Source organism: Bombina bombina, chromosome 1 (genome assembly GCF_027579735.1).
Source record: "Bombina bombina isolate aBomBom1 chromosome 1, aBomBom1.pri, whole genome shotgun sequence".
In the NCBI taxonomy this organism is placed as follows: Eukaryota; Metazoa; Chordata; class Amphibia; order Anura; family Bombinatoridae; genus Bombina; species Bombina bombina.
The window spans coordinates 1,278,599,621-1,278,625,108 of NC_069499.1; the positions used below are offsets into that span (position 1 = coordinate 1,278,599,621).

Below are 25,488 nucleotides of genomic sequence, written 5' to 3' on the forward strand. Positions count from 1 at the left end.
ATATTATCTAAAGGTATATTATATATCCATAAAAGGGCAAGGATATGTTATTCCTCTAGGGCTATAAGGACCCCATTTGTGCTTAGACTGTTTCTTCTGAGAGGTTAAACAGGGGCAGAGAGAGATTGAAGAGGAAAAGTGGAGAAAAAGATAGTGTTACGAAAGAGTGGAGAAATAAAGAGTGAAGAGATTTGAGAGAGAAGAGAGAAAGAGTGCTAAAGAGAAAATATGACCTGAGAGAGAAGGGAGGGAGTAAAAAGAGAGATTAAAGAGAGGGAGTGGAGAAATATAGATTAGAGATGATAGTTTTAAAACATTTTTACCAGGTCTTCTATGACCTCACATTAATGTCAACACTCTCTGCTTTCTCTCAGTTCAACAACTTCCTTTTTATGTCCCTTATTTGATGTTGCTAACTGCTATGCACTTATTTTTTGCTAATTTATTACTTTAACTAGCATTATTTAATTTAATGTATGGTATAAAGCAAAAACAATATAAAAAAATTACTTCACAATTAGGTGTTTCACATTGGCTAAACTTATGCAAAGAGAGGGGGGGGGGGTTAGTGGGTGTGGTGTGGGCAGGGTTGTGGGGAGGATTAAAAGTGGTGGGTAATATTTTGGGATGGCTAGTAGCTTAGGGCTTGACATTTTGAGCCCTATATATATATATGTATATATATATATATATATACAGTATATATATATATATATATTTTTTTTTTATTTTGTTTTTTTAAATAAAAATTACATTTTCATCTATGTAAGGATCATAGGAATGTAAAATATGAGTAATGAGCTAACGGCTTCAAGCTTTAGGTCTAACGCATTGTCGCATTAGCGCACATAAAGAATTCGTAATCTTAAAGCGCATTCTTGAAATATAAAATATAAATAAATATTAATAATAATTATTATACATACTAAGAAAAAAAACTATCGGCTAGATTACGAGTTTTGCGGTAAGGTAAAAAAGCAGCGTTAACAGGTCCTAACGCTGCTTTTTTTCGTCCGCTGGTATTACGAGTCTTGCAGGTATAGGGACACCGCACACTTTTTTGGCCTTACCGCAAACCGACTTACGTAAATTTCGTAAAGTCTTTTTTCTTTGGGACTTCCATAGCACCGGTATTACGAGTCTGTCCTGGGAGACCAAGAAGTGAGTGGTACACTCTCTACATCCAAGATCCCTAACGCATTTTAAAGTCAGTAGTTATGAGTTTTATGGTACAATTCCGTAGCATAAAACTCATAACTAAAGTGTTAAAAAGTACACTAACACCCATAAACTACCTATTAACCCCTAAACCGAGGCCCTCCAGCATCGCAAACACTATAATAAAAAATTTAACCCCTAATCTGCCTCACTCCTGCCCCGCAAACACTAGTTAAATATTGTTAACCCCTAATCTGCCGCCCCTAACATCGCCGCCACCTACATTATACTTATTAACCCCTAATCTGCCATCCCCAACGTCGCCGCCACTATATTAAATGTATTAACCCCTAAATCTAAGTCTAACCCTAACACCCCCTAACTTAAATATAATTACAATAAATCTAAATAAAATTACTATTATTCCTATTTAAAACTAAATACTTACCTGTTAAATAAACCCAAAGCTAGCTACAATATAACTAATAGTTACATTGTAGCTAGCTTAGGGTTTATTTTTTTTTACAGGCAAGTTTGTATTTATTTTAACTAGGTAGAATAGTTATTAAATAGTTATTAACTATTTAATAACTACCTAGCTAAAATAAAGACAAATTTGCCTGTAAAATAAAACCTAACCTATGTTACACTAACACCTAATACTACACTACAATTAAATAAATGACCTATATTAAATACAATTAAATAAATTAAATTAAATTAGCTAAATCACAAGAAAACCAAACACTAAATTACAGAAAATAAAAAACAAATTACAGATCTTTAAACTAATTACACCTAATCTAAGAGCCCTATCAACATAAAAAAGCCCCCCCCCCCTCAAATAATAAAAAACCCTAGCCTAAACTAAACTGTCAATAGCCCTTAAAAGGGCCTTTTGCTGGGCATTGCCCCAAAGAAATCAGCTCTTTTACCTGTAAAAAAAAATACAAACAACCCCCCAACAGTAAAAACCACCACCCACACAACCAATCTAACTAATAAAACCTAAGCTCCCCATTGCCCTCAAAAGGGCATTTGGATGGGCATTGCCCTTAAAAGGGCAGTTAGCTCTTTTGCGGCCTAAAGCCCCTAACCTAAAAATAAAACCCACCCAATACACCCTTTAAAAAACCTAACACTAACCCCCTGAAGATCAACTTACTGTTCTGAAGACCGGACATCCATCCTCAAGGAAGTGGCAGAAGCCTTCATCCAACTGGGCCGAAGTCCTCAACGAAGCCGGGAGAAGTCTTCATCCAAGCCAGGCGAAGTGGTCCTCCAGACGGGCAGAAGTCTTCATCCAGACGGTATCTTCTATCTTCATCCATCCGACGCGGAGCGGCTCCATCTTCAAGACATCCGACGCGGAGCATCCTCTTCATCCGGAGTCTTCTTTAAATTATGTCATCCAAGATGGCGTCCCTTAGATTCCGATTGGCTGATAGAAATCTATCAGCCAATCAGAATTAAGGTAGAAAAAATCCTATTGGCTGATGCAATCAGCCAAAAGGATTGAAGTCCAATCCTATTGGCTGATCCAATCAGCCAATAGGATTGAGCTTGCATTGTATTGGCTGATTGGAACAGCTGATAGTTTAATTTAGGCTAGGGGGTTTTATTTGGGGGGGGGGCTTTTTTATTTTGATAGGGCTCTTAGATTAGGTGTAATTTGTTTAAAGATCTGTAATTTGTTTTTTATTTTCTGTAATTTAGTGTTTGTTTGTTTTTGTGATTTAGCTAATGTAATTTTATTTATTTAATTGTATTTAATTTAGTTAATTTATTTAATTGTAGTGTAGTGTTAGGTGTTAGTGTAACATAGGTTAGGTTTTATTTTACAGGTAAATTTGTCTTTATTTAACTAGGTAGTTATTAAATAGTTAATAACTATTTAATAACTATTCTACCTAGTTAAAATAAATACAAACTTGCCTGTAAAATAAAAATAAACCCTAAGCTAGATACAATGTAACTATTAGTTACATTGTAGCTAGCTAAGGGTTTATTTTATAGGTAAGTATTTATTTTTAAATAGGAATAATTTAGTTAATGATAGTAATTTTATTTAGATTTATTTTAACTATATTTAAGTTAGGGGGTGTTAGGGTTATGGTTAGACTTAGGTTTAGGGGTTAATAAATTTAATATAGTGGCGGCGACGTTGGGGACAGCAGATTAGGGGTTAATAATATTTAACTAATATTTGCGAGGCGGGAGTGCAGTGGTTTAGGGGTTAATATGTTTATTATAGTGGCGGCGATGTCGGGGCGGCAGATTAGGGGTTAATAAGTATAATGTAGGTGTCAGTGATGTCGGGCGGCAGATTAGGGGTTAATGAGTGTAAGATTAGGGGTATTTAGACTCAGGGTTCATGTTAGGGTGTTAGGTGTAAACATACATGTTCTTTCCCCATAGGAATCAATGGGGCTGCGTTACTGAGTTTTATGCTGCTTTTTGGCATGTGTTAGACTTTTTTCACCCGGCTCTCCCCGTTAATTCCTATGGGGAAATCGTGCACGAGCACGTACGACCAGCTCACTGCTGATTTAAGCAGCGCTGGTATTGGAGTGCGGTATGGAGCTCAATTTTGCTCTACGCTCACTTCTTGCCTTTTAACGCCGGGTTTGTAAAAACCCGTAATACCAGCGCTGTATGTAAGTGAGCGGTGACAATAAACTGCACGGTAGCACCGCACCCCTGTTACTGCAAAACTCGCAATTTCGCCGTATATATATATATATAATGGATTATTTAGATTTTTTTATAGTATGTATAATTTATTGTTAATAATTATTATTTTATATTTCAAAAACACACTTTAAGAGTACTAACCCGACACAGTGGCGAGTTACGCATATTTTACATTCCTATGTTCTTCACAATATTTCTAAATATATCTGATAATAATGTAAAATAGATATCTATATCTATATATTTATAGGAAAAGATATACATATATACACAATATAGCCCTTTGCAGTCAAAGACCTGGTCATATACCATATACATTTGAACCCTTATAATTTTTTAATAATATTTATATGAATAATTTTTTATCAGGGTTTTATATGAGTGTAACTTTAATTTTCAATTGTATTTATGTAGTGTTTAGTGTTTTAAATGTACTACTCTTTACGCAAGGTTTTCAGTCGCGCTAATCTGCAGAGTGCAAAATGTGACTGCTCTCTCATGATTGTGTTTACTTTCAACTTGTAATCTAGCCCTTACTTCACTAATTACTTTAAATGTAATATGTATAAATATGAAAGAAATGCTTTATTTAATATGTTATACGTGTATTTTTGTTATGCCTATATTCAAGCATTGACACAATCTCAAGTCTCCAAAAGCTCTAAATATTCCAGCGTTATTTTGCATTACACTCAAGCACAAATCTTAACTCTCTACTTATAGTAGTGAGTTAAGCGATATATAAGCGATAGTAGCTCACTCTGCACTGTCCATACAAAATATTATTTATTTATTTATTCATAAAATATTTTACCAAGAACGATACATTGAGATGTCTCTCGTTTTCAAGTATGTCCTGGATGAACAAAACATTGCATTGATAAAATAGGGTACAATACAATACAAAACAATATTAATAAAAATATTACAAAATTTAACATAGAACAGGTAGGAAATATATAATCAACCATGACAGGTGCATTCTGTTTTGAGATATGCGGAGAGGGATCTCTTAAAGGATTTTAGGCTAGGGGAAGATTTGAAAGTGTGCGGGAGGTCATTCCATATTTTTGGTGTCTGTAGGAAAAGGAGGATTGAGCTGCTTTATTTTTATATTGAGGCAGACTAAATAAAGTGCAGTTATTAAATCGGAGGTTATAGGAGGTGGGAATAGCCGGGGAGAACATCTGCTCAGGTAGGGTGGGAGCTTCCCAGAAAGGCTCTTAAACACAAGGCAGGAAAGATGGAGGGTGCGTCTGGATTCCAGCGACAGCCAGTTTAGTTCTTCTAGCATGTCACAATGGGGGGTCCTGTAGTTACATTGTAGCACAAAGCGGCAGAACGAGTTATACAGTGTATTAAGTTTATTAAGGTGAGTTTGTGGTGCAGGTGCATATACTACATCCCCATAATCATTGATTGGCATCAGCATTTGCTGTACAATCTTTTCCTTTACTTTAGGACTTAGGCAGGATTTGTTTCTGTACAGGGTGCTTAGTTTTGGATAAAGTTTAGATGCAAGTTTTTCTATGTGGAGGCCAAAAGATAGATTGGTGTCTAACAAAATACCCAAGTATTTGAAAGAGTGGACTGTGGTCATTGTGCTATATGATTTTGTTTTAATGCATAGATGGGAATTTTGTAATTTGTGTAATTTAGGAACAGTTCCAAAGATCATTGTGACTGTTCCTAAATTATATAGGGCGCTAAATAAATGTTGGTGGCTTTAAGAATCTCTGGTAATCCTTTTTTACTATTCATATGTAATACCAGATTGTGCGCTATTGGTTACACTCCACTTGTAATCTAGTCCTTAATATATTAAGGTGTTGCAGTAAAATTAACATTTCACGTAAAAAGACAGAAAATGGATGTAAAGTCCAAAAAACAAGCTAAAGTCAAATAACCAAGTCAACCTAAACTAAAGGGATTAAACAAAAACAGAGTCAGGTGTAGCCAAGTCAAAACCAGAAAATTCAAAAAAGTAAATTGCCAAAGTAGAGGTAGCTAACACACTCAATACACAAGCAGTATCATGCTAAAAAATTAAAGAGCTTATAAATGTACAGCACGCCTTACTTCAGTAGGAAGATAAATCACTCTTATTGGCAAGTGCCTGTTATGACAGCTTTAAAAACAGTCGAGTGGACAGGATTCGCTGTAGCAAATCATGTCTGCTCGACCTCGCACAAGCATTTCAACTAAAAAGTGGCGGACAAGTTAAGGAGCAGCAGTTTTACGACCTCAGCTTCTTAACTTCCGTTTTAGGCGGACCTAAAACGATGGGGCTCCGAAGCAGCATTCGCTGCTTAATAAATGGAGCCCCCTCAAAGGGTTCTCTAGTTTCCACCACAGCTGTCTGCACTATAAGTTATAAGATACATAATAGCTGTAAAATAGGAAATGGGAAACCAGGCACAGGTACAGATGAATATATGTGGAAAGAGAAACCTAATATGCTATACAAACATATAGGAAACTATATCTGTGGTGCTACTAGAGCTGCATATATAAGCAGCATCAGGCTTAAAATTCCAAATAAAAAAATAGCTTTATAGCAGACTAGTAAGGTAATAACATTATACTATCAGACTACAAGTGTAGTATCAGAAATCAGGATAGATTTAATGTGGACAAAAAAATATGCATAAAAAAATTGCACTTTTAAAAACACATAAAGAACGCAATATAAAACGCAATATAAAATAAACATTTGAAAAGAAGGGGGCGTGTCTGGGCGGCGGCTATGTTTGCTCGCATATACTAGTGGCTCAGTGCTCAAAAAGGATAATCCGCCAATTACCTGTATTTATTCCAACCATCCTCATTCACAAGCACCAAATGTATGAGCAAGAACAGTTGGCAGTTGCGAGGACACTTTCATTTGTGAATTATGCTCATGCTGGAGCACTAAACTGGGCCTTTGGAGGTCATGGTGGCGGCCTACTTTTCTTGCTTCTAACACTCCCCGGTTCGCCTGGTAAAGCAGTTCATACCACGCTGCTATATACCCCAATTAGCCTTACATTTTGTCATGAGACACTGAGACCTACGGAAAACTCTGCTATTTACAATTCAATATGGAGTCTCTCAGGAGGTGGGAGTCTAAAACCCTATGACTGCTTGATACCTACTTCACAACACTAGAAAATAATTTTGCATATTAATAGAGGCTGCACAACACTGATCAAGTGATCTGCTACAGCCTGACATGCAACAGAAGCTTACCGATCCAATTACCACTAACGGTGCTGAATTAGAAGTAGAAGAGGTAAAACATACAAGCGAAGACTCAACCAGGCATTCTTCACCACAGCCCTTACCCAAGACTGGAATATCTGGAGACCTATACAAAGGCAATGCGGATAGAATAGAGTGTACGGGTGACTATGCAATTACATCTCTTGAGGTAATTAACCCATTTACTGAGGTGTACATCTTAGAACTGTATGACCGGCAATGGCAAAAAAAAACAGGATCTGACTGCTGAACCACTTAATATATTTATCCCTTCTTATGCGAACACATTCCTAACTGAAAGTTTGTCTCGTGTTGAAGATTCTTTGTTCTGTGGAAACCCAAGACCAATTCTACCAACTGAGGAATTCTTCCCCTACCTTTTTGTTCTATGAAGGTCAATATGGGACCAGGGGAAGTTCCCCCTCTACACCATCATCCATAAGCTACCCTTGGGTAAAGAATCCAGAGGCTAATTGTTAATAGCAGATAATCCTATACCTACTCATGCCTAATACCATCACAAGTTTGTGCACTGTTTATAGACTTTTAATGTTGATTACATCAGTTTGCTTGCAGTCTTCCTTATGCTCAGAATAAAAGGCTGATATACTATATTCTCTACGTTAATAATATTTAGACATGTGTTTAAACAATTATAATTTTATATAGTTCAGAGTGGATATAATCAAAAGATAGTATGTCATTGCGGCTAGTTATATATGCTAACCTACCTCTTTAAAAACAAGATGCCATATTTTAGTTACGCATCTGTTTTTCCCTTACTTTGTTTTAGCAATGTACTAGAAAGTTTATAGCCTAACATTTTAAAATATCCTTCCTCCATTAAGCTATGGTCTGAGTTTCTACACTTTGCCTATTACTAACAGCATCTATTTAAACATTGTATTATTATTATTGTATTTATAGTTGATATTTTTACTAAGTCTAGTACTATGTATTGCAGCAAATGAATATGCTATATATTTTCTATCGGTAGGTATATGTAGCCTTCATACACCCTCACAGCTCCCTAGTCCAAACTAGTGGTAAAAGTAACATACATCTTTATACTGTGTCTCTGACCTACTATATATAGAAGCAACATTGATGCCCTACTTATATGCATATGCCTGTCCTGCAGTTGGCGGCCAAAACAGCGGGTTTGGCTATATTCTGTTTATGAAAGTGAAGTGTGGAATATTTGAGCGCCTCTGACGATACTAAATGGTTATACTACTTTCCCTGATAAGGGACAAGCTCATTATCAGCTCCTTCAGGGATGGAAGATTGAAACTAGAGACATATCCCCTTGGACACTGTTATGTATCATCTCAAAACCTTTTAGACAATCAAATATACAGAATCCTTAACCATTGACCATACATAGCATAGCTAACTGTAAATGCTCCTGTGTCACGTACAACATATGTTCATACTGGTATGTTACTTAGCTAACTCTCAGCATCCACATTACCTTTTGTTTTCCTATAATAGCTATTTGGGGTTCCTACTTAAACAATATAAATGTAAGAAATTATTTTTTATTTGTATTCCATATGTATAGCAACATTTTTCAAACTATTATTCAAAAATAGAGCAACTTGTATATTTTCCCATAGCCCTTCCTCCTCTAATCTACCAGTCCCTCTACAGACTGGGTAACCTGAAAGGGCCACATACTCTACCTAGGGGGTCATTTTACATCTCTAACATGCAACGGAGGAAATATCAGTTGCTAGTTTGTTTAAGAATGCTAGATCCAAAAGTGACCACTCCAAATGCCAACGTTTGTACTGGTGGAATTCTTACATGTTGTATTCTTTGCACAACCTCAATAAAAAAATTATTACAAAAAAAACATTTGGAAGGTATGGATATTTCCAATGATCCTGTGAAAGATAGGACGAGACAAGGGATCCTTGTCAGAGTATGGCAGAGTTATTCACTTAAAGGTGCACTGTATTATTTACTCCGAAAGTGGAGTAGAGATGACCAGATATAGGTGTCTTTTCCTTTGAGGTCTCTTCCGTTATCACATTCTGTGATTCGAATATGTAACTTACTGTTACCGATCCCTTCTGGATACAAGTTACTTCTTTGCTTTACAAATCTGTCGCCTGAGTTCAGTGCGGTCAAACTACGAAATCCTCAAGTGTCCAAAAACAGAGCAATGCGTTTCGGCTACAAGCCTTTCTTTCAGGGAGAATCCAAGTGTAGGTAGTAGAATGTGTGGTTGCCCATCATTAGCCACCAAACCATAAATATTTACCATTGTGGTCAACTTTTTGTGCCGACAAATTTAATGTTCCAGAATGATCCATTGCACATGTCCATGCAATAAACATTGATTGATAATCAGACCCTTTGTGTTCTGTTCATTGAATGGAGCTGGATATACTGCTTTGCTTTTATGTATGATAACAGCACTTGGGGAAAGATAACACTTATGAAAACTGGTACTCTTGTATCGGCAAAATCTGGAGCACAAGGTACGGTATTAGTACAGGCATGGCCAAAAATATTGGCACCCCTGCATTTCTGTCAGATAATGCCCCACTTCGCCCAGAAAATTGTTGCAATTACAATGTTTAGGCATACTCATGTTTATTTCTTTTGTTTGTATTGGTATGACACAAAAAAATGGAGAAAAAAGCCAAATCTGACACATTCCATGCAAAACTCCAAAAATGGACTGGACAAAATTATTTGCAAATTATTTTCCCTCAATTTAATATTTGGTAACACACCCCCTGTACCCATCAATGAGTTTCTTACACCTCTCTACTGAAATTTTGGACCACTCTTCTTTCGCCAACTGATCCAGGTCTCTCAGATTGGAAGGGTTCCTTTTCTCTCAACAGGTGCTCTATGGGATTGAGATCTTGACTCATTGCTGGCCAGTTCAGTACTCTCCAGCACTTTGTCTTAAACCATTTCTGGGGGCTTTTTGACGTGTGCTTTTTCTGTCATTGTCCTGCTGTAAGACCCATGACCTCTGATGGATACCGAACTTTCTGACACTGGGCCCTACATTGCACCACAGAATTATTTGGTAGTCTTTAGATTTCATAATGCCATGTACACAGTCAAGACATCCAGTGCCTGAAGCAGCAAAGCAAACCCAAAACATCAGTGAACCTCCACCATGTTTCACTGTATTCTTTTCTTTAAAAGCCTAATTTCTTTTTCTGAAAACAATAGAATGATGGGCTTTATCAAAAAACTGTAATTGTGTTTAGTCTGCTCACAGCACATTCTCCCAAAAGGATTTTGGATTCCTCAGGTAAGTTTTGGCAAACTCCAATCTGGCTTTTTAATGTTTCGGTGTCAGCATTGGGGTCCTCCTGGGCCACCTACCATACTGTCCCTTTTCATTCAGTTGGCCAGGTTCTATATCCACCATTCAAACAATCCTTTGTTGCAATCTATGTTAAATGTTTCTCTTTCGTCCATGTCCAGGGAGATTAGCTACAGTGCCCTGGGTTGTAAACTTCTTGACAATGTTGCGCACAGTGGACACAGGCACATTAAGATCTGGAGATAGACTTGTAACCTTGAGATTGTCCATGCTTTCCACAATTTTTGTTCTCAAATCCTCAAACAATTTTTTGCTGCTCTTTCTCTTCTCCATGCTCAGTGTAGCACACACACACACACAACAGAAAGGTTGAGTACAGTTTTCACCATTTTATCTGATTGCCGGTGTGATTTCAGCACCTGTTAATTTATACAGGTGAGTTTAATTACAAATTACAGGAGCATCACAAACTTGGAATGCAATTATTTTTTACAATTTTGAGAAGGTGACAATAATTTTGTCCAGTACTTTTTTGAAGTTTTGCGTGGAATGTGTTAGATTTGGCTTTTTGTTCTCCACTTTTTTGTGTTATACCAATACAAACAAAAGAAATAAACATGAGAATGTTAAACATTTGTAATTGCAACAATTTTTTGGGTGAAGTGGTGCATTATCTGACAGAAATGCAGGGGTGCCAATATTTTTGGCCATGACACAAGGCAGGACTGGTACAATTGACAGGACAAGTTCATAATAGGAGGAAAGGGCAGAATATCAGTACCACAGAAATTTGAGAGTGGAAATAAAGGACTAGATACTACACCCACAGAAGCCCAAGGATGAATACAGGTATCTCTGGAATACTGGACTGCAGGAACCCAAGACTGAGTGCCGGTGTCACAGTAATAAAGAACTAGTTACTGGCAATGCAAGAACGCAAGGCAGGAAACTGACACCAAAAATAATCAGAAGAAGATGCTGGTACCGCATGAACACAGGGCTTTGTATTGGCGTAAAAGGAGCACAGGACATGGGAGTGACAGATTTTACACAACAAAGATATAGTGTTGTATAGCATAGTATATAGTTGGGTTAAGTGATACAGAGAGGAAACCATATAAACCCTATAAATTATGAGCAGTGGTAGTTGTTGATGGAATATAAAAAATTTAGATATTAGTTAAAAAATTATTATTTTTTTCCATATCCATTAACTCTACTAGAGAGGTGAAATTAAAAATATGACGAAATCTTTGTTTTCTGTTCTTAAAAAAAATGATTTCACATTATTGTCCTCCAAGCAAATGATATTATCTAGAAGTAGTAATACTGTAAACATGTGTCAAATATTACATTTAACAAGAGTTCATCCGTTAAAATCGAGATTTGACTTACAGAAGAGTAAAGTGCCAAAACAGATATAAAGGAATAGAGATATAACATTAATGGCACTAGGGTCTACATTACCAGAGGAGCACAAAACTATCAGAGCCACTGTGAGTTAACTATTACTTGAGCAGAATCAATAGCAATCAATAATACTTCTATTTTTGTAATCATAATTTATTTTTTAATAGTCTGTGGGCAATAATATCTGCATGTCATATAGGTGGTGCACTAAACCCCTCAAATAACAGACTTCTATGGGGGTGCTAGTACAATTTTTGTTAGATATTTCTCAAGCTCTAAGCCAATGGTGTACTTGGCAAGTGATGATCTTTTCATGTTGTTCTGTGCTGTACTTGTAATAATAATGGTTTACTTCAGGTCTTAAAAAGCACTACATTTAGAAACAGCAAACATAGAAATTGCTTCAATTTGAGTTTTTAGCCTTCATTTGTGTCCACAGTAGTAACAGAAATGTTTGAAAGGTTGAATTTGATAGATATAAAATATTTTTTAACCTATATTACTTTGTAACTATGTCATTTCAAGAAACAAATACATTTCATATGGTTTATAGTTACTGAAAGTTTTAGGGCTACAAATGCTACAAATAAGAACATATGCATTGTCTGTTATGTAGTTATAGCTGACCTTGCTTTATTTTCTTTTAGATTCTGGTCTCCCTGTTTACTTCTATGAATTTCAGTATCGTCCCTCAATGTTTCATAAATCCTTGCCAGATCATGTAAAAGCGGATCATACATTTGAGCTCATATTTGTTTTGGGGGGCCCATTCAGGGAAAAGAACGTCATGTTTAGCAGTAAGTAATGAATCTGCATTTAACCCATTAGTAACAACACATTTTATATTTATGTAACTTCAAGAAGTCGTTAACAAAATATTTCTTTCTTCACAAGCTCCTGCCACCGATGAAGAAAAATCCTTAAGTAGAACAATTATGAAATACTGGGCCAACTTTGCTCGACATGGGTAAACTAATTCTTCCTCTCACCTTTAATTACTTTTTATGTATCACTATAACAGTGCTGTAAAAACCATGGTATCTTGACATCAAAGTTCTTTTTTTATACTTATGTGTCTAACCCATCTTTAAATATTTCACAAGGTTCTGTCTGATGTTTTGTCAGTTTTCTATACCCTAAATAGGGGGATATTTTTTTTTTTTTTTTAGAATATGACCATTAACTTAAATAGTGAATTCTGAAAAAAGAATGATACAATATTCTAAATTTTTAGAATATAATCATTGTTATCTTGCTGTATCTCACCATGTGCCCATATTCTCTAAAGCTCTTTGGTCTGGTAAAATTCTATAACATGCCTTGTCAGCATTACTAGGCCCCTCAGGGATTGTTTTAAAGGCCATTTTTATCTTGGGAACTGTGTATCTTATTAAGGAGAGTTCACTAATATGCTTTATTTTAAGGAGGGATATTTACAGTATAATGCTCTTTAAAATAAACTGATAATATCTCTCCCTGATGGTGAGTTTTGAGAATCAGGCCCCTTGACTCTTGCAAAACAACAGCTCCATTCATCAAAGGCCGAGCAGATGAGATTCGCTGTCTTGAATCTCGTCTGCCCAGTCTTGAGGTAAGCTGACAGCAATACTCTGCCCGCAGTTAACATTGCACAAGTCGCTAATTGTACAATACCGCCCCCCTTCTTGCGCACGGCCAATTGCACGCAAGCTGGGGCTGTCTATCATATTGATCTTGACGGATCGAGATGATTGCAATCTGCCATCTAAAGTGTCGCGGATAGGATAAATACAGAAATATACATATAGGAGGCGCCCTAGACTGGATTTGTTAGCTCTATAAATATACAAATCTAAATATGAGAATATAGAGGACAAATAGTAGACAAATTAACAACACTCTATTAGTGAAAAAGAAAAACAAGCAAATATTGCAAAAAAACAAATAAACAAAAAGAACAAAAGTATATAAATCAATGTAAAAGTCCCATATATCAATTGAGAGTATATTAAAATAAGCAACAAGAGTGTGTGGGTAAAGTCCAGGTCCAGGCAGCTGTCTGTGAGTGGATCAAGGGCCAAGATACAGGGGTTAGCAATCTGTAGAAGATGAAAGGAAACAGAAGCGCCACATGGCCTAGTATTGTATGTACTTGTGTGAAGATGTACATAAAATGTTTCACTCACATTTATTTAAGCACCCCTCTTGGTGCAAATAGCGCAGGCTGGAATCAAACAGTCATCCAGCAGACTGGCTTCCGGTACAGCTCCAACCACAGTGTAATGGATCAGGATACTGTGTCTCAAAAAAGATTTCTTGCGCCATATGAGATAGTAGTGGTGATAAATAATGAAATAGCAGCAAGTGGTAAGTTCAAAACTTACTTTAATTAAAATCAAATAAAAACAGCCACATGTTTCTCAGCCAACCAATGGCTGTTTCATCAGGCTTAACAAATAACTTGCTATATATACACCAAACATAAAAAATAAACAGCACCTGTAAGTGAGTGTCAACTAGACATGTGCGTTTTGTTTCATTCCGAATCAAAATCAAATTTGGATCTTTGGATCGATTCGAATTTCCGAATTACCCTTGCAATGAAACTAAACTAATCTGAATGCATTTGTAACAAATAAATTTGAATTAGTTTGGATTTATTCATTACATTCAAATGGCCATGGACTAATCCCAATTACACTAGTATTATACAGTATATTAGGTTATATCACCCTGCTAGCTCTGTGAACATTATGTAGCTGGTACCTGTTAAATTGGTACTTAGGTGGGATGTGCTGTGTTTTACACTAATATTATGTGTACTGTATATTAGGTTATATACCTCTGCTAGCTCTGTGCATATTGTGTATCTGGTACCTGTGAGGTTGGTACTTATGTTGATTCAGATGGGTTACACCTAATATACAGTACATAATATTAGTCTAATACACAGCACATCCCACCTAACACATACCAAACTTCCGAATTTATGAATCAAATCCAAACCGAATACATCCGAATACATCCAAATTCGAATCGATCCGAAAATGAAATTCGAAAAAATCCATTCTCTTTTTCATCTTTAGGTCATATAACTTCTAAAACTTTTTTGAAGAGGGTTGATTGTAATAGCTTTTTAGATTTTAATAGAACCACTATTTAAGTTAGAATAAAAATATCCCTTACGTACAATTCAGAAGTATAAGAAGGAATTGTAGCACTGTAGAAAGCTATAAAACACAGTCAATCCTTCTTAAAAATAGGTTTCTTGAAAAGGGATATCCTTTAAACCTCATACAACAAGGCTAGAATAAATATTTCTCAAAACCTGTGCACAAGAACATTAAGGGGGATACTGTGGACAGGGATCAATCTGGGAAGTCTACTACCCCTTTGTTCGTCACTGGCTTCAATAGTGACCATTGTGAGATTAAGAAAATAATCTCGAAACATTGGTCTATATTATGTGATGACCCTTACTTGAAAGATCAGATTTCCTCTAAACCTAGAGTTGTCTTTAGAAGAGCCCCTGCAATTAAAAGTAAATTGGCACTGAGTAAAATAGTTAGAGAGAAAATATGTATCAACTAACTTATTGGGGCAAAAAAGAATAACAAAAGTACTTTTTTGGATAACTTCAAACCACAGTGTGGTGTTTTTAAATGTTATAAATCCAGGTGTAGTATGTGCAAGTGTGTGAAAAATGTCACAAAGACTTTTCAGTCGAATATTACAGGAGAACAATTCATTATTAGAAAACACCATACATGTGAATCCACTTTCGTGGTATATTTGATACAGTGTGTCTGTGGGACACAGTACGTAGGGCATACAAGCCTTAAAGTAAAGAGACGTTGCAGCGAACATATCCATAATATTTAAAAGAAATTTCTAAAACACAGCATATCTAGACACTGTACTCATATTCATAGGTGAAGCTCTAAAACACTCTCCATTATTCTGATTGAACAAATATCCAGAAACTCTCATAACCCTTTACTACTACTCAGACGCAGAGAAACATACTGGATCCACAAGCTACATTCCTTGATCCCAGAGGGATTAAATGAATGTGTGGATTTGGCTGCTTTTGATGTATGACACTGTAACAGTTTATTAGTATATTATCACTTTTTCCCCTCGCTGCCCCCCCCTTCCTTATGTTCTCTCATCATATACCCCCTTCACTGCGTCTTTAAATTGAACACATCATATATTACTTGTTCCCCTCGTTTATCTTCTTTTTCCCCTTTTTTTTAGATAATAATATTATAGTTATACACATATAATTATGACCCTGATCATTAGGATCTTCATTATCATTACTATTCTCATTTTCAATCGTTCGCTGTATAATGCCAGCCATATAGGATTAAATTCACCCTTGCTTGTTTGTCACTTCCACCACACATATATTTACACTTCCCAGATTGATTGACATTATTACTATACAAATGTGTCCTTGTGATATATATATACAGTTACACACCCACTATTGTGATTAATATGACTTTTTGTTCTTGTTTGTCATATATAGGTTTATGTACCCTGCTCCCCCATTGTTTCACATCACAATTATACACATGCACTTCTGATGCATATTTATCAATCTTATCCTTCACTCCCCTTCTCTCCCTTTGTTGACACTTAGAATTTTGATTCACTTATATAGATATGATTGTCACATTCCTATATTAAATATCACCCCCACATAGATCAATTGATCGATCATTTAGTATGACTATAAAGTACATTTTTATCTCATTCCGTTTTTTGTTTAGAGGGAGCAAACATATTGGAATAGTGTTTAGGAATTACAATATTACACTTTAGATCTCTTGTCACCCTTTGTTGGTTAAATGGGATATCATACTCTTTTCAACGGGAAAACAGAAGGTGTCAGACTGCGCCAAAATAAAACTACTACACAAACTCCAAAACAGATAGAAGTCTCTCAGATACTATAGAAACTAGCAAATATTTAAAGTGTGTGATAATGGAGCGCTCGAGGAGAGCTAAAGTACAGCCGTATTGGACAGATTATAAAATACCAGATATGAATAGACTATAGCAAGCGCAGAAGATTAACCACAAAAGCCTAATCTATAAATCCTATAATAAATACTGGGCAGTACTGCAAATAAATTACTACAATAAATGCAATCAATAAAATGCGAATAAAAAATGCGGATAAAAAATGCGGATAAAAAATGGGTTAATTTATATAGAGCAATTCATATGTATGTTTATAAGAAATTTACATAGATATACTGAAATTCATAAAAATACATTTAATACAATAAGTAGAAGGTCGACCTTAATATCTCAAATAACAATGCATCAATAAATAAAATACAGAAATAAAAATATACAAAAAACAAAATACAAAATACAATGGTTTGATACTGTGTATCCAATCGAACAAATGTGAAATTGTCTATAAAAGAGTCTTTTAGTCCTTTGTGCTTGCAAACTTGAGTATCCGTGTAGACGACAAGCCTCCTAGTGACAAAGGACAGATTCCTTAAGGCAGTGTGAAGAGCCTTATGTGAAATATATAATCTGTACTCACAGTTAAGAAAGTCGATATCTGCAAAAATATAATGCCCAGGTGCATATACTTGTGTGTTCAATAGTCCCAGAGGATCACCACACCATAAACTTGATAACAATTAGATGATAAAAGTATAAATACGATATGGATATAAATATAAAATTACAAGTAATATCTACTCGCAATCCTGGAGCCTTAGATCCTACAAGCGGCTGCTAACTGAATAACCCCTGAGAACTGACAGGCTGAATTGCAATCAGGCTGAACAGTCTAGGGTGCCGTGGGTCAAAAATTCAGATACGCCGTCTGGTCACAGGAATACCGGCTCTATGCGAATATAGATAGTAACTCCGTAAACGGAGTGATTATGAGCAACGCGTTTCAATTTTTCAATCTTTGTCAAGCTCGTTACCGGAGTACTCTTTCCCGGAAAAATATATACCTATATCTGCGTTCTGATTGGAGGGCTTCATAACCAATCGGAATCGCTGCAGTTGCTAACTGTCAATCTTTCCTTGTTCTAAGCCGCGGCCAAGGTGCAAACGGCAAATTGCCATGCCAACACTAAAACTTACAGTTTGCTAGATAAATGGTATGATATATACAAACCACTACTTTAAATGTCAAAGTCTCACTTAGAAATTAGATTAAAAATGACATCATGATAAATATATAAAAAATATATAAAAACCGAATCGAGTAAAACTGCCAGAGGATATCACATTTAATAATTTAAAAAGTTTTGGAAGCTTATTAAAATATTTATTTATAATTCTTTCACTAGCTTTGATAAGGTGATAATTAATGATAAATTTCCTCAAATATAAATGTATGATAAATACATTTAAATATATATTGAGGATATGGAAAAAATGGTGAAAAACATATTTGGCATTAAAACTAAAATATAATAAGATTAAATATCGAGATATAAAATCTTATAAAAACATAAAAATTGGAGTGATGAAATCACATATAGAAATACTAGTATTATTTTCTTATTCTAACAATATTATTTTCTTATTATAAAAAGCAACCTAAGTCAAACTCAAGATTTAGACCATTTGGAGTTAATGTTCTAAGCTCAAATATCCACTTGGCTTCTAATTTGAGAAGTTCATTTAATACATTACTCCCTCTCCAGTTTGGTTTTATTTTGTCAATCACAGTGTAGCTAAGGTGCTTAGTGTTCCCATTATTGCATCTTTTGAAATGTTTAGGGATTCATGTTTTCAATTGAGTTTAGATGTTCCCTAATTCTGTCACGTATAGGCCTAGTGGACTCACCTATATATTGAATCCCACACGAACACTCTAATAAATAAACCACATTTGAGTCAGTGCACCTGTATAAGTTTTTAATTTTATATACCTTCTTTGTAATTGTTGATTTAAATTCTTTTCTTTTAGTTGAGTGTTTGCAGGCTTTACAGCTCAAACATGGGTAAAAACCCACAATTTTGTCACCTTTCAAATCTATATCATTTAGAGAACTAGCTGTTTTCTTTAAATCAGTAGGCGCTAAGTAATTTTTCAGATTCTTGCATTTCTTATATATTACACTAGGTTGATTTGGCAAACATGGGCCAATCACTTCATCAGACTTTAAAACATGCCAATGTTTTTGAGGATTCTTTCTAATTTTTTATTATCCTCATTGTATTGTGTAATAAACGGGACTTTTAGTTCACCATCTTCCCGTATAGTGGCAACATTAGTTTTACTCTGTTTTCTACTCAATAAAAGATCCCTATTCATATTAGAGGCCTCGGTTCTTGCATTTTCTATTAATTCTACATTGTATCCCTTATTAATAAATTTATTCACCAAAATTTGTGATTGTTGATTGTAATCTAAATCTTCCATGCAATTTTTCCTAATTCTCATGAATTGGCTTTTTGGAATGTTTTTCTTCCATTTATCCAAATGGCAGCTTTCTGCATGTATATAGCCATTTGCCGTCTACGGGCTTAAAATGAGTTTTCGTTACAATCTTATTATTTATAATATTTATTTGTAAATCTAGAAAGTTTATACTCGTTTCATGTATTTCAAACGTAAATTTCAGATTTTTTTCATTATTATTCATTCTCGAACAGAACCATTCCAAATCAGTTTTGTTGCCTCTCCATATAATAAATATATCATCTATATAACGTTTATAGGAGACCAGATTTGCCCCCAGATCGGTGGAGTCAAGAAATATTCTCTCCCACAGACCCATAAATAAGTTAGCATAACTAGGGGCAAATCTGGTTCCCATCGCTGTCCCACATAATTGCAAGTAACATTTTCCATCAAAGTTAAAATAATTGTGAGACAAGATAAATCTAATGCTCTCAATTAAAAAAGATTTTTGTTCTACTGAGAGTGTGTCATCTTTATTCAAATAAAATGTGATTGCTTCAAGCCCTAATTCGTGTTGGATACACGTGTATAGCGCTGAAACGTCACATGTAGCTAAAAGGCATTCTTCATCCCATTCAATATCCTCCAACATTCTCAGGACATCAGTAGAGTCCTTCAAGTATGAAGGAAGACTTTTTACATGGTCTTGCAAAAATATATCTATGTATTCTGAGAGATTCGCTGTGATTGATTCAATACCCGAGACTATTGGTCTCCCAGGGGGGTCAGAAATATCCTTATGAAATTTTGGGAGACAATATAGGAGTGGAATTTTCGGACATTTAGGTATAAGGTAACTACTCTCCTTATCATTCAAAATAACTACATTGTTTGCCCTCCTCACTAGAGCATTCAATTCTATTAAAAAATCATCAGTAGGATTCTTTTTTAGAATTTTATAAGTTTCTTTATCATTCAGTAGATTATAACACATACCGAGATAGCGGTCCTTATCCATAAGGACTATCCCCCCTCCTTTGTCCGCTGGTTTCACTATTACTGTGATATTAAGTTCTAAGTCCATTATTTCTGATAGTTGTGCTTTAGTTAGATTTGCCTTTCTGTGTCCTGTTTTTTTCAACTCCAAATTTTGTATATCTTTAGTAACTAACCTCTCAAAGGTCTCGATTGCCCCTCCTTTTATATGTTTGGGGTTAAAGCGTGATTTTTCTTTGAGATTTGAATGTTTAAATGTCTCATCTTCCTGTCCTAGAGTATTAGTTCTCTCATATGGAGTTCTTAAGAACCATTTTTTAACCGTTAGGTTTCTAATAAATTTGTGTGCGTCTATAAACGCACCAAATTTATTCACCCTATTCGATGGGGCGAAAGAAAGGCCTTTATTCAGAACCTCAGTTTGTTTCTCTGTTAATTCAATTTTGCTCAAATTGTATATATTACTCCTATCTTCATTTAAAACCTTTTTGTTTTTGGATTTCTGTAATCCTCTCCCTCTTCTCCCCCGTTTTCTGAAGCCCTTCTTTTTCTTTGGCTTTGATGTATATGTTGTAAATTTACCTCCTCCCAATTTTGATCTCTCTCTAAAAAATGATTCTGTCTCGTTCCTGAATCACTTGGGCCTTGTGTTAGTTGTTCATTGAGTAAAGGATTTTCATTTAATTCTTCTTGATCAGGGAAAGTTAGAGGTTGGAATCTATTTTTATTTTTTAAAGTGACATTTTTTTGGGGAGCCGAAATCATTACTTCTAAATGCATGTCGATTACGTGTTTGCCACTGGTTTGGAGTATTTCTCCAATTGTTATTATAATTTCTATTTTTATTGTTATTATATGTGCTTTCCCTATATTGATCCCTTGGGTTGGAATCTAGAGTCTTAGAATGAGCATTTTGCCATTGGTTAGTTCTATTCGGTGGGTACTGGGTATATCCAGACTCATAATCTCTATTTTGTCTCCAGTAATTGCCACTCTTATTCGCAAAACTAACGTGTTCTCTATCATTGGAGTAATATCCACCATTGTACACTCTAGGTTGTTCATATTGTATATGCTGACTATATTCAGCATGTCTCAATCTTGATTGAGGCCATGTGCCTTGTTCCCTTCTAAGTGGTTTAATACCATTGTCATTTCCAAACCTTAGGTTATTAGGATTATAGGACATCATCTTTGGTTTATTTTGGAAACTAGGTTGTTTATATTGATGTTGAACATTTTCATCTCTAATTGGTTTTTTTATCTTTCATTTGTATATAAGACTCTAGATTCCAACCCAAGGGATCAATATAGGGAAAGCACATATAATAACAATAAAAATAGAAATTATAATAACAATTGGAGAAATACTCCAAACCAGTGGCACACACGTAATCGACATGCATTTAGAAGTAATGATTTCGGCTCCCCAAAAAATGTCACTTTAAAAAATAAAAAATAGATTCCAACCTCTAACTTTCCCTGATCAAGAAGAATTAAATGAAAATTCTTTACTCAATGAACAACTAACACAAGGCCCAAGTGATTCAGGAACGAGACAGAATCATTTTTTAGAGAGAGATCAAAATTGGGAGGAGGTAAATTTACAACATATACATCAAAGCCAAAGAAAAAGAAGGGCTTCAGAAAACGGGGGAGAAGAGGGAGAGGATTACAGAAATCCAAAAACAAAAAGGTTTTAAATGAAGATAGGAGTAATATATACAATTTGAGCAAAATTGAATTAACAGAGAAACAAACGGAGGTTCTGAATAAAGGCCTTTCTTTCGCCCCATCGAATAGGGTGAATAAATTTGGTGCGTTTATAGACGCACACAAATTTATTAGAAACCTAACGGTTAAAAAATGGTTCTTAAGAACTCCATATGAGAGAACTAATACTCTAGGACAGGAAGATGAAACATTTAAACATTCAAATCTAAAAGAAAAATCACGCTTTTACCCCAAACATATAAAAGGAGGGGCAATCGAGACCTTTGAGAGGTTAGTTACTAAAGATATACAAAATTTGGAGTTGAAAAAAACAGGACACAGAAAGGCAAATCTAACTAAAGCACAACTATCAGAAATAAAGGACTTAGAACTTAATAACACAGTAATAGTGAAACCAGCGGACAAAGGAGGGGGGATAGTCCTTATGGATAAGGACCGCTATCTCGGTATGTGTTATAATCTACTGAATGATAAAGAAACTTAAAAAATTCTAAAAAAGAATCCTACTGATGATTTTTTAATAGAATTGAATGCTCTAGTGAGGAGGGCAAACAATGTAGGTATTTTGAATGATAAGGAGAGTAGTTACCTTATACCTAAATGTCCGAAAATTCCACTCCTATATTGTCTCCCAAAAATTCATAAGGATATTTCTGACCCCCCTGGGAGACCAATAGTCTCGGGTATTGAATCAATCACAGCTAATCTCTCAGAATACATAGATATATTTTTGCAAGACCATGTAAAAAGTCTTCCTTCATACTTGAAGGACTCTACTGATGTCCTGAGAATGTTGGAGGATATTGAATGGGATGAAGAATGCCTTTTAGCTACATGTGACGTTTCAGCACTATACACGTGTATCCAACACGAATTAGGGCTTGAAGCAATCACATTTTATTTGAATAAAGATGACACACTCCCAGTAGAACAAAAATCTTTTTTAATTGAGAGCATTAGATTTATCTTGTCTCACAATTATTTTAACTTTGATGGAAAATTTTACTTGCAATTATGTGGGACAGCGATGGGGACCAGATTTGCCCCTAGTTATGCTAACTTATTTATGGGTCTGTGGGAGAGAATATTTCTTGACTCCACCGATCTGGGGGCAAATCTGGTCTCCTATAAACGTTATATAGATGATATATTTATTATATGGAGAGGCAACAAAACTGATTTGGAATGGTTCTTTTCGAGAATGAATAATAATGAAAAAAATCTGAAATTTACGTTTGAAATACATAAAACGAGTATAAACTTTCTAGATTTACAAATAAATATTATAAATAATAAGATTGTAACGAAAACTCATTTTAAGCCCGTAGACGCCAATGGCTATATACATGCAGAAAGCTGCCATTTGGATAAATGGAAGAAAAACATTCCAAAAAGCCAATTCATGCGAATTAGGAAAAATTGCATGGAAGATTTAGATTACAATCAACAATCACAAATTTTGGTGAATAAATTTATTAATAAGCTATACAATGTAGAATTAATAGAAAATGCAAGAACCGAGGCCTCTAATATGAATAGGGATCTTTTATTGAGTAGAAAACAGAGTAAAACTAATGTTGCCACTATACGGGAAGATGGTGAACTAAAAGTCCAGTTTATTACACAATACAATGAGGATAATAAAAAATTAGAAAGAATCCTCAAAAAACATTGGCATGTTTTAAAGTCTGATGAAGTGATTGGCCCATGTTTGCCAAATCAACCTAGTGTAATATATAAGAAATGCAAGAATCTGAAAAATTACTTAGCGCCTACTGATTTAAAGAAAACAGCTAGTTCTCTAAATGATATAGATTTGAAAGGTGACAAAATTGTGGGTTTTTACCCATGTTTGAGCTGTAAAGCCTGCAAACACTCAACTAAAAGAAAAGAATTTAAATCAACAATTACAAAGAAGGTATATAAAATTAAAAACTTATACAGGTGCACTGACTCAAATGTGGTTTATTTATTAGAGTGTTCGTGTGGGATTCAATATATAGGTGAGTCCACTAGGCCTATACGTGACAGAATTAGGGAACATCTAAACTCAATTGAAAACATGAATCTCGAAAGGAACAAAGATCTCCCTGTCCCTAAACATTTCAAAAGATGCACTAAGCACCTTAGCTACACTGTGATTGACAAAATAAAACCAAACTGGAGAGGGAGTAATGTATTAAATGAACTTCTCAAATTAAAAGCCAAGTGGATATTTGAGCTTAGAACATTAACTCCAAATGGTCTAAATCTTGAGTTTGACTTAGGTTGCTTTTTATAATAAGAAAATAATATTGTTAGAATAAGAAAATAATACTAGTATTTCTATATGTGATTTCATCACTCCAATTTTTATGTTTTTATAAGATTTTATATCTCGATATTTAATCTTATTATATTTTAGTTTTAATGCCAAATATGTTTTTCACCATTTTTTCCATATCCTCAATATATATTTAAATTTATTTATCATACATTTATATTTGAGGAAATTTATCATTAATTATCACCTTATCAAAGCTAGTGAAAGAATTATAAATAAATATTTTAATAAGCTTCCAAAACTTTTTAAATTATTAAATGTGATATCCTCTGGCAGTTTTACTCGATTCGGTTTTTATATATTTTTTATATATTTATCATGATGTCATTTTTAATCTAATTTCTAAGTGAGACTTTGACATTTAAAGTAGTGGTTTGTATATATCATACCATTTATCTAGCAAACTGTAAGTTTTAGTGTTGGCATGGCAATTTGCCGTTTGCACCTTGGCCGCGGCTTAGAACAAGGAAAGATTGACAGTTAGCGCCTGCAGCGATTCCAATCAGAATGCAGAATGAATTCCTCCAATCAGAATGCAGATATAGGTATATATTTTTCCGGGAAAGAGTACTCCGGTAACGAGCTTGACAAAGATTGAAAAATTGAAACGCGTTGCTCATAATCACTCCGTTTACGGAGTTACTATCTATATTCGCATAGAGCCGGTATTCCTGTGACCAGACGGCGTATCTGAATTTTTGGCCCACGGCACCCTAGACTGTTCAGCCTGATTGCAATTCAGCCTGTCAGTTCTCAGGGGTTATTCAGTTAGCAGCCGCTTGTAGGATCTAAGGCTCCAGGATTGCGAGTAGATATTACTTGTAATTTTATATTTATATCCATATCGTATTTATACTTTTATCATCTAATTGTTATCAAGTTTATGGTGTGGTGATCCTCTGGGACTATTGAACACACAAGTATATGCACCTGGGCATTATACTTTTGCAGATATCGACTTTCTTAACTGTGAGTACAGATTATATATTTCACATAAGGCTCTTCACACTGCCTTAAGGAATCTGTCCTTTGTCACTAGGAGGCTTGTCGTCTACACGGATACTCAAGTTTGCAAGCACAAAGGACTAAAAGACTCTTTTATAGACAATTTCACATTTGTTCGATTGGATACACAGTATCAAACCATTGTATTTTGTATTTTGTTTTTTGTATATTTTTATTTCTGTATTTTATTTATTGATGCATTGTTATTTGAGATATTAAGGTCGACCTTCTACTTATTGTATTAAATGT

The 25,488-nt window shown here is 34.9% G+C and overlaps 1 protein-coding gene across 2 annotated transcripts in view; it reads left to right on the forward strand.

The window, feature by feature from the left end:
- The window catches only part of LOC128648600 (pyrethroid hydrolase Ces2e-like), a 193,599-nt gene that overhangs the window by 148,585 nt on the left and 19,526 nt on the right, over positions 1 to 25,488 (forward strand). For both annotated transcript variants that reach the window (XM_053701374.1, XM_053701366.1), the window contains exons 11-12: positions 12,448 to 12,597; positions 12,695 to 12,767. In XM_053701374.1, coding sequence (XP_053557349.1) covers positions 12,448 to 12,597; positions 12,695 to 12,767 — 223 coding nt within the window. The remainder of the gene's footprint in view (positions 1 to 12,447; positions 12,598 to 12,694; positions 12,768 to 25,488) is intronic.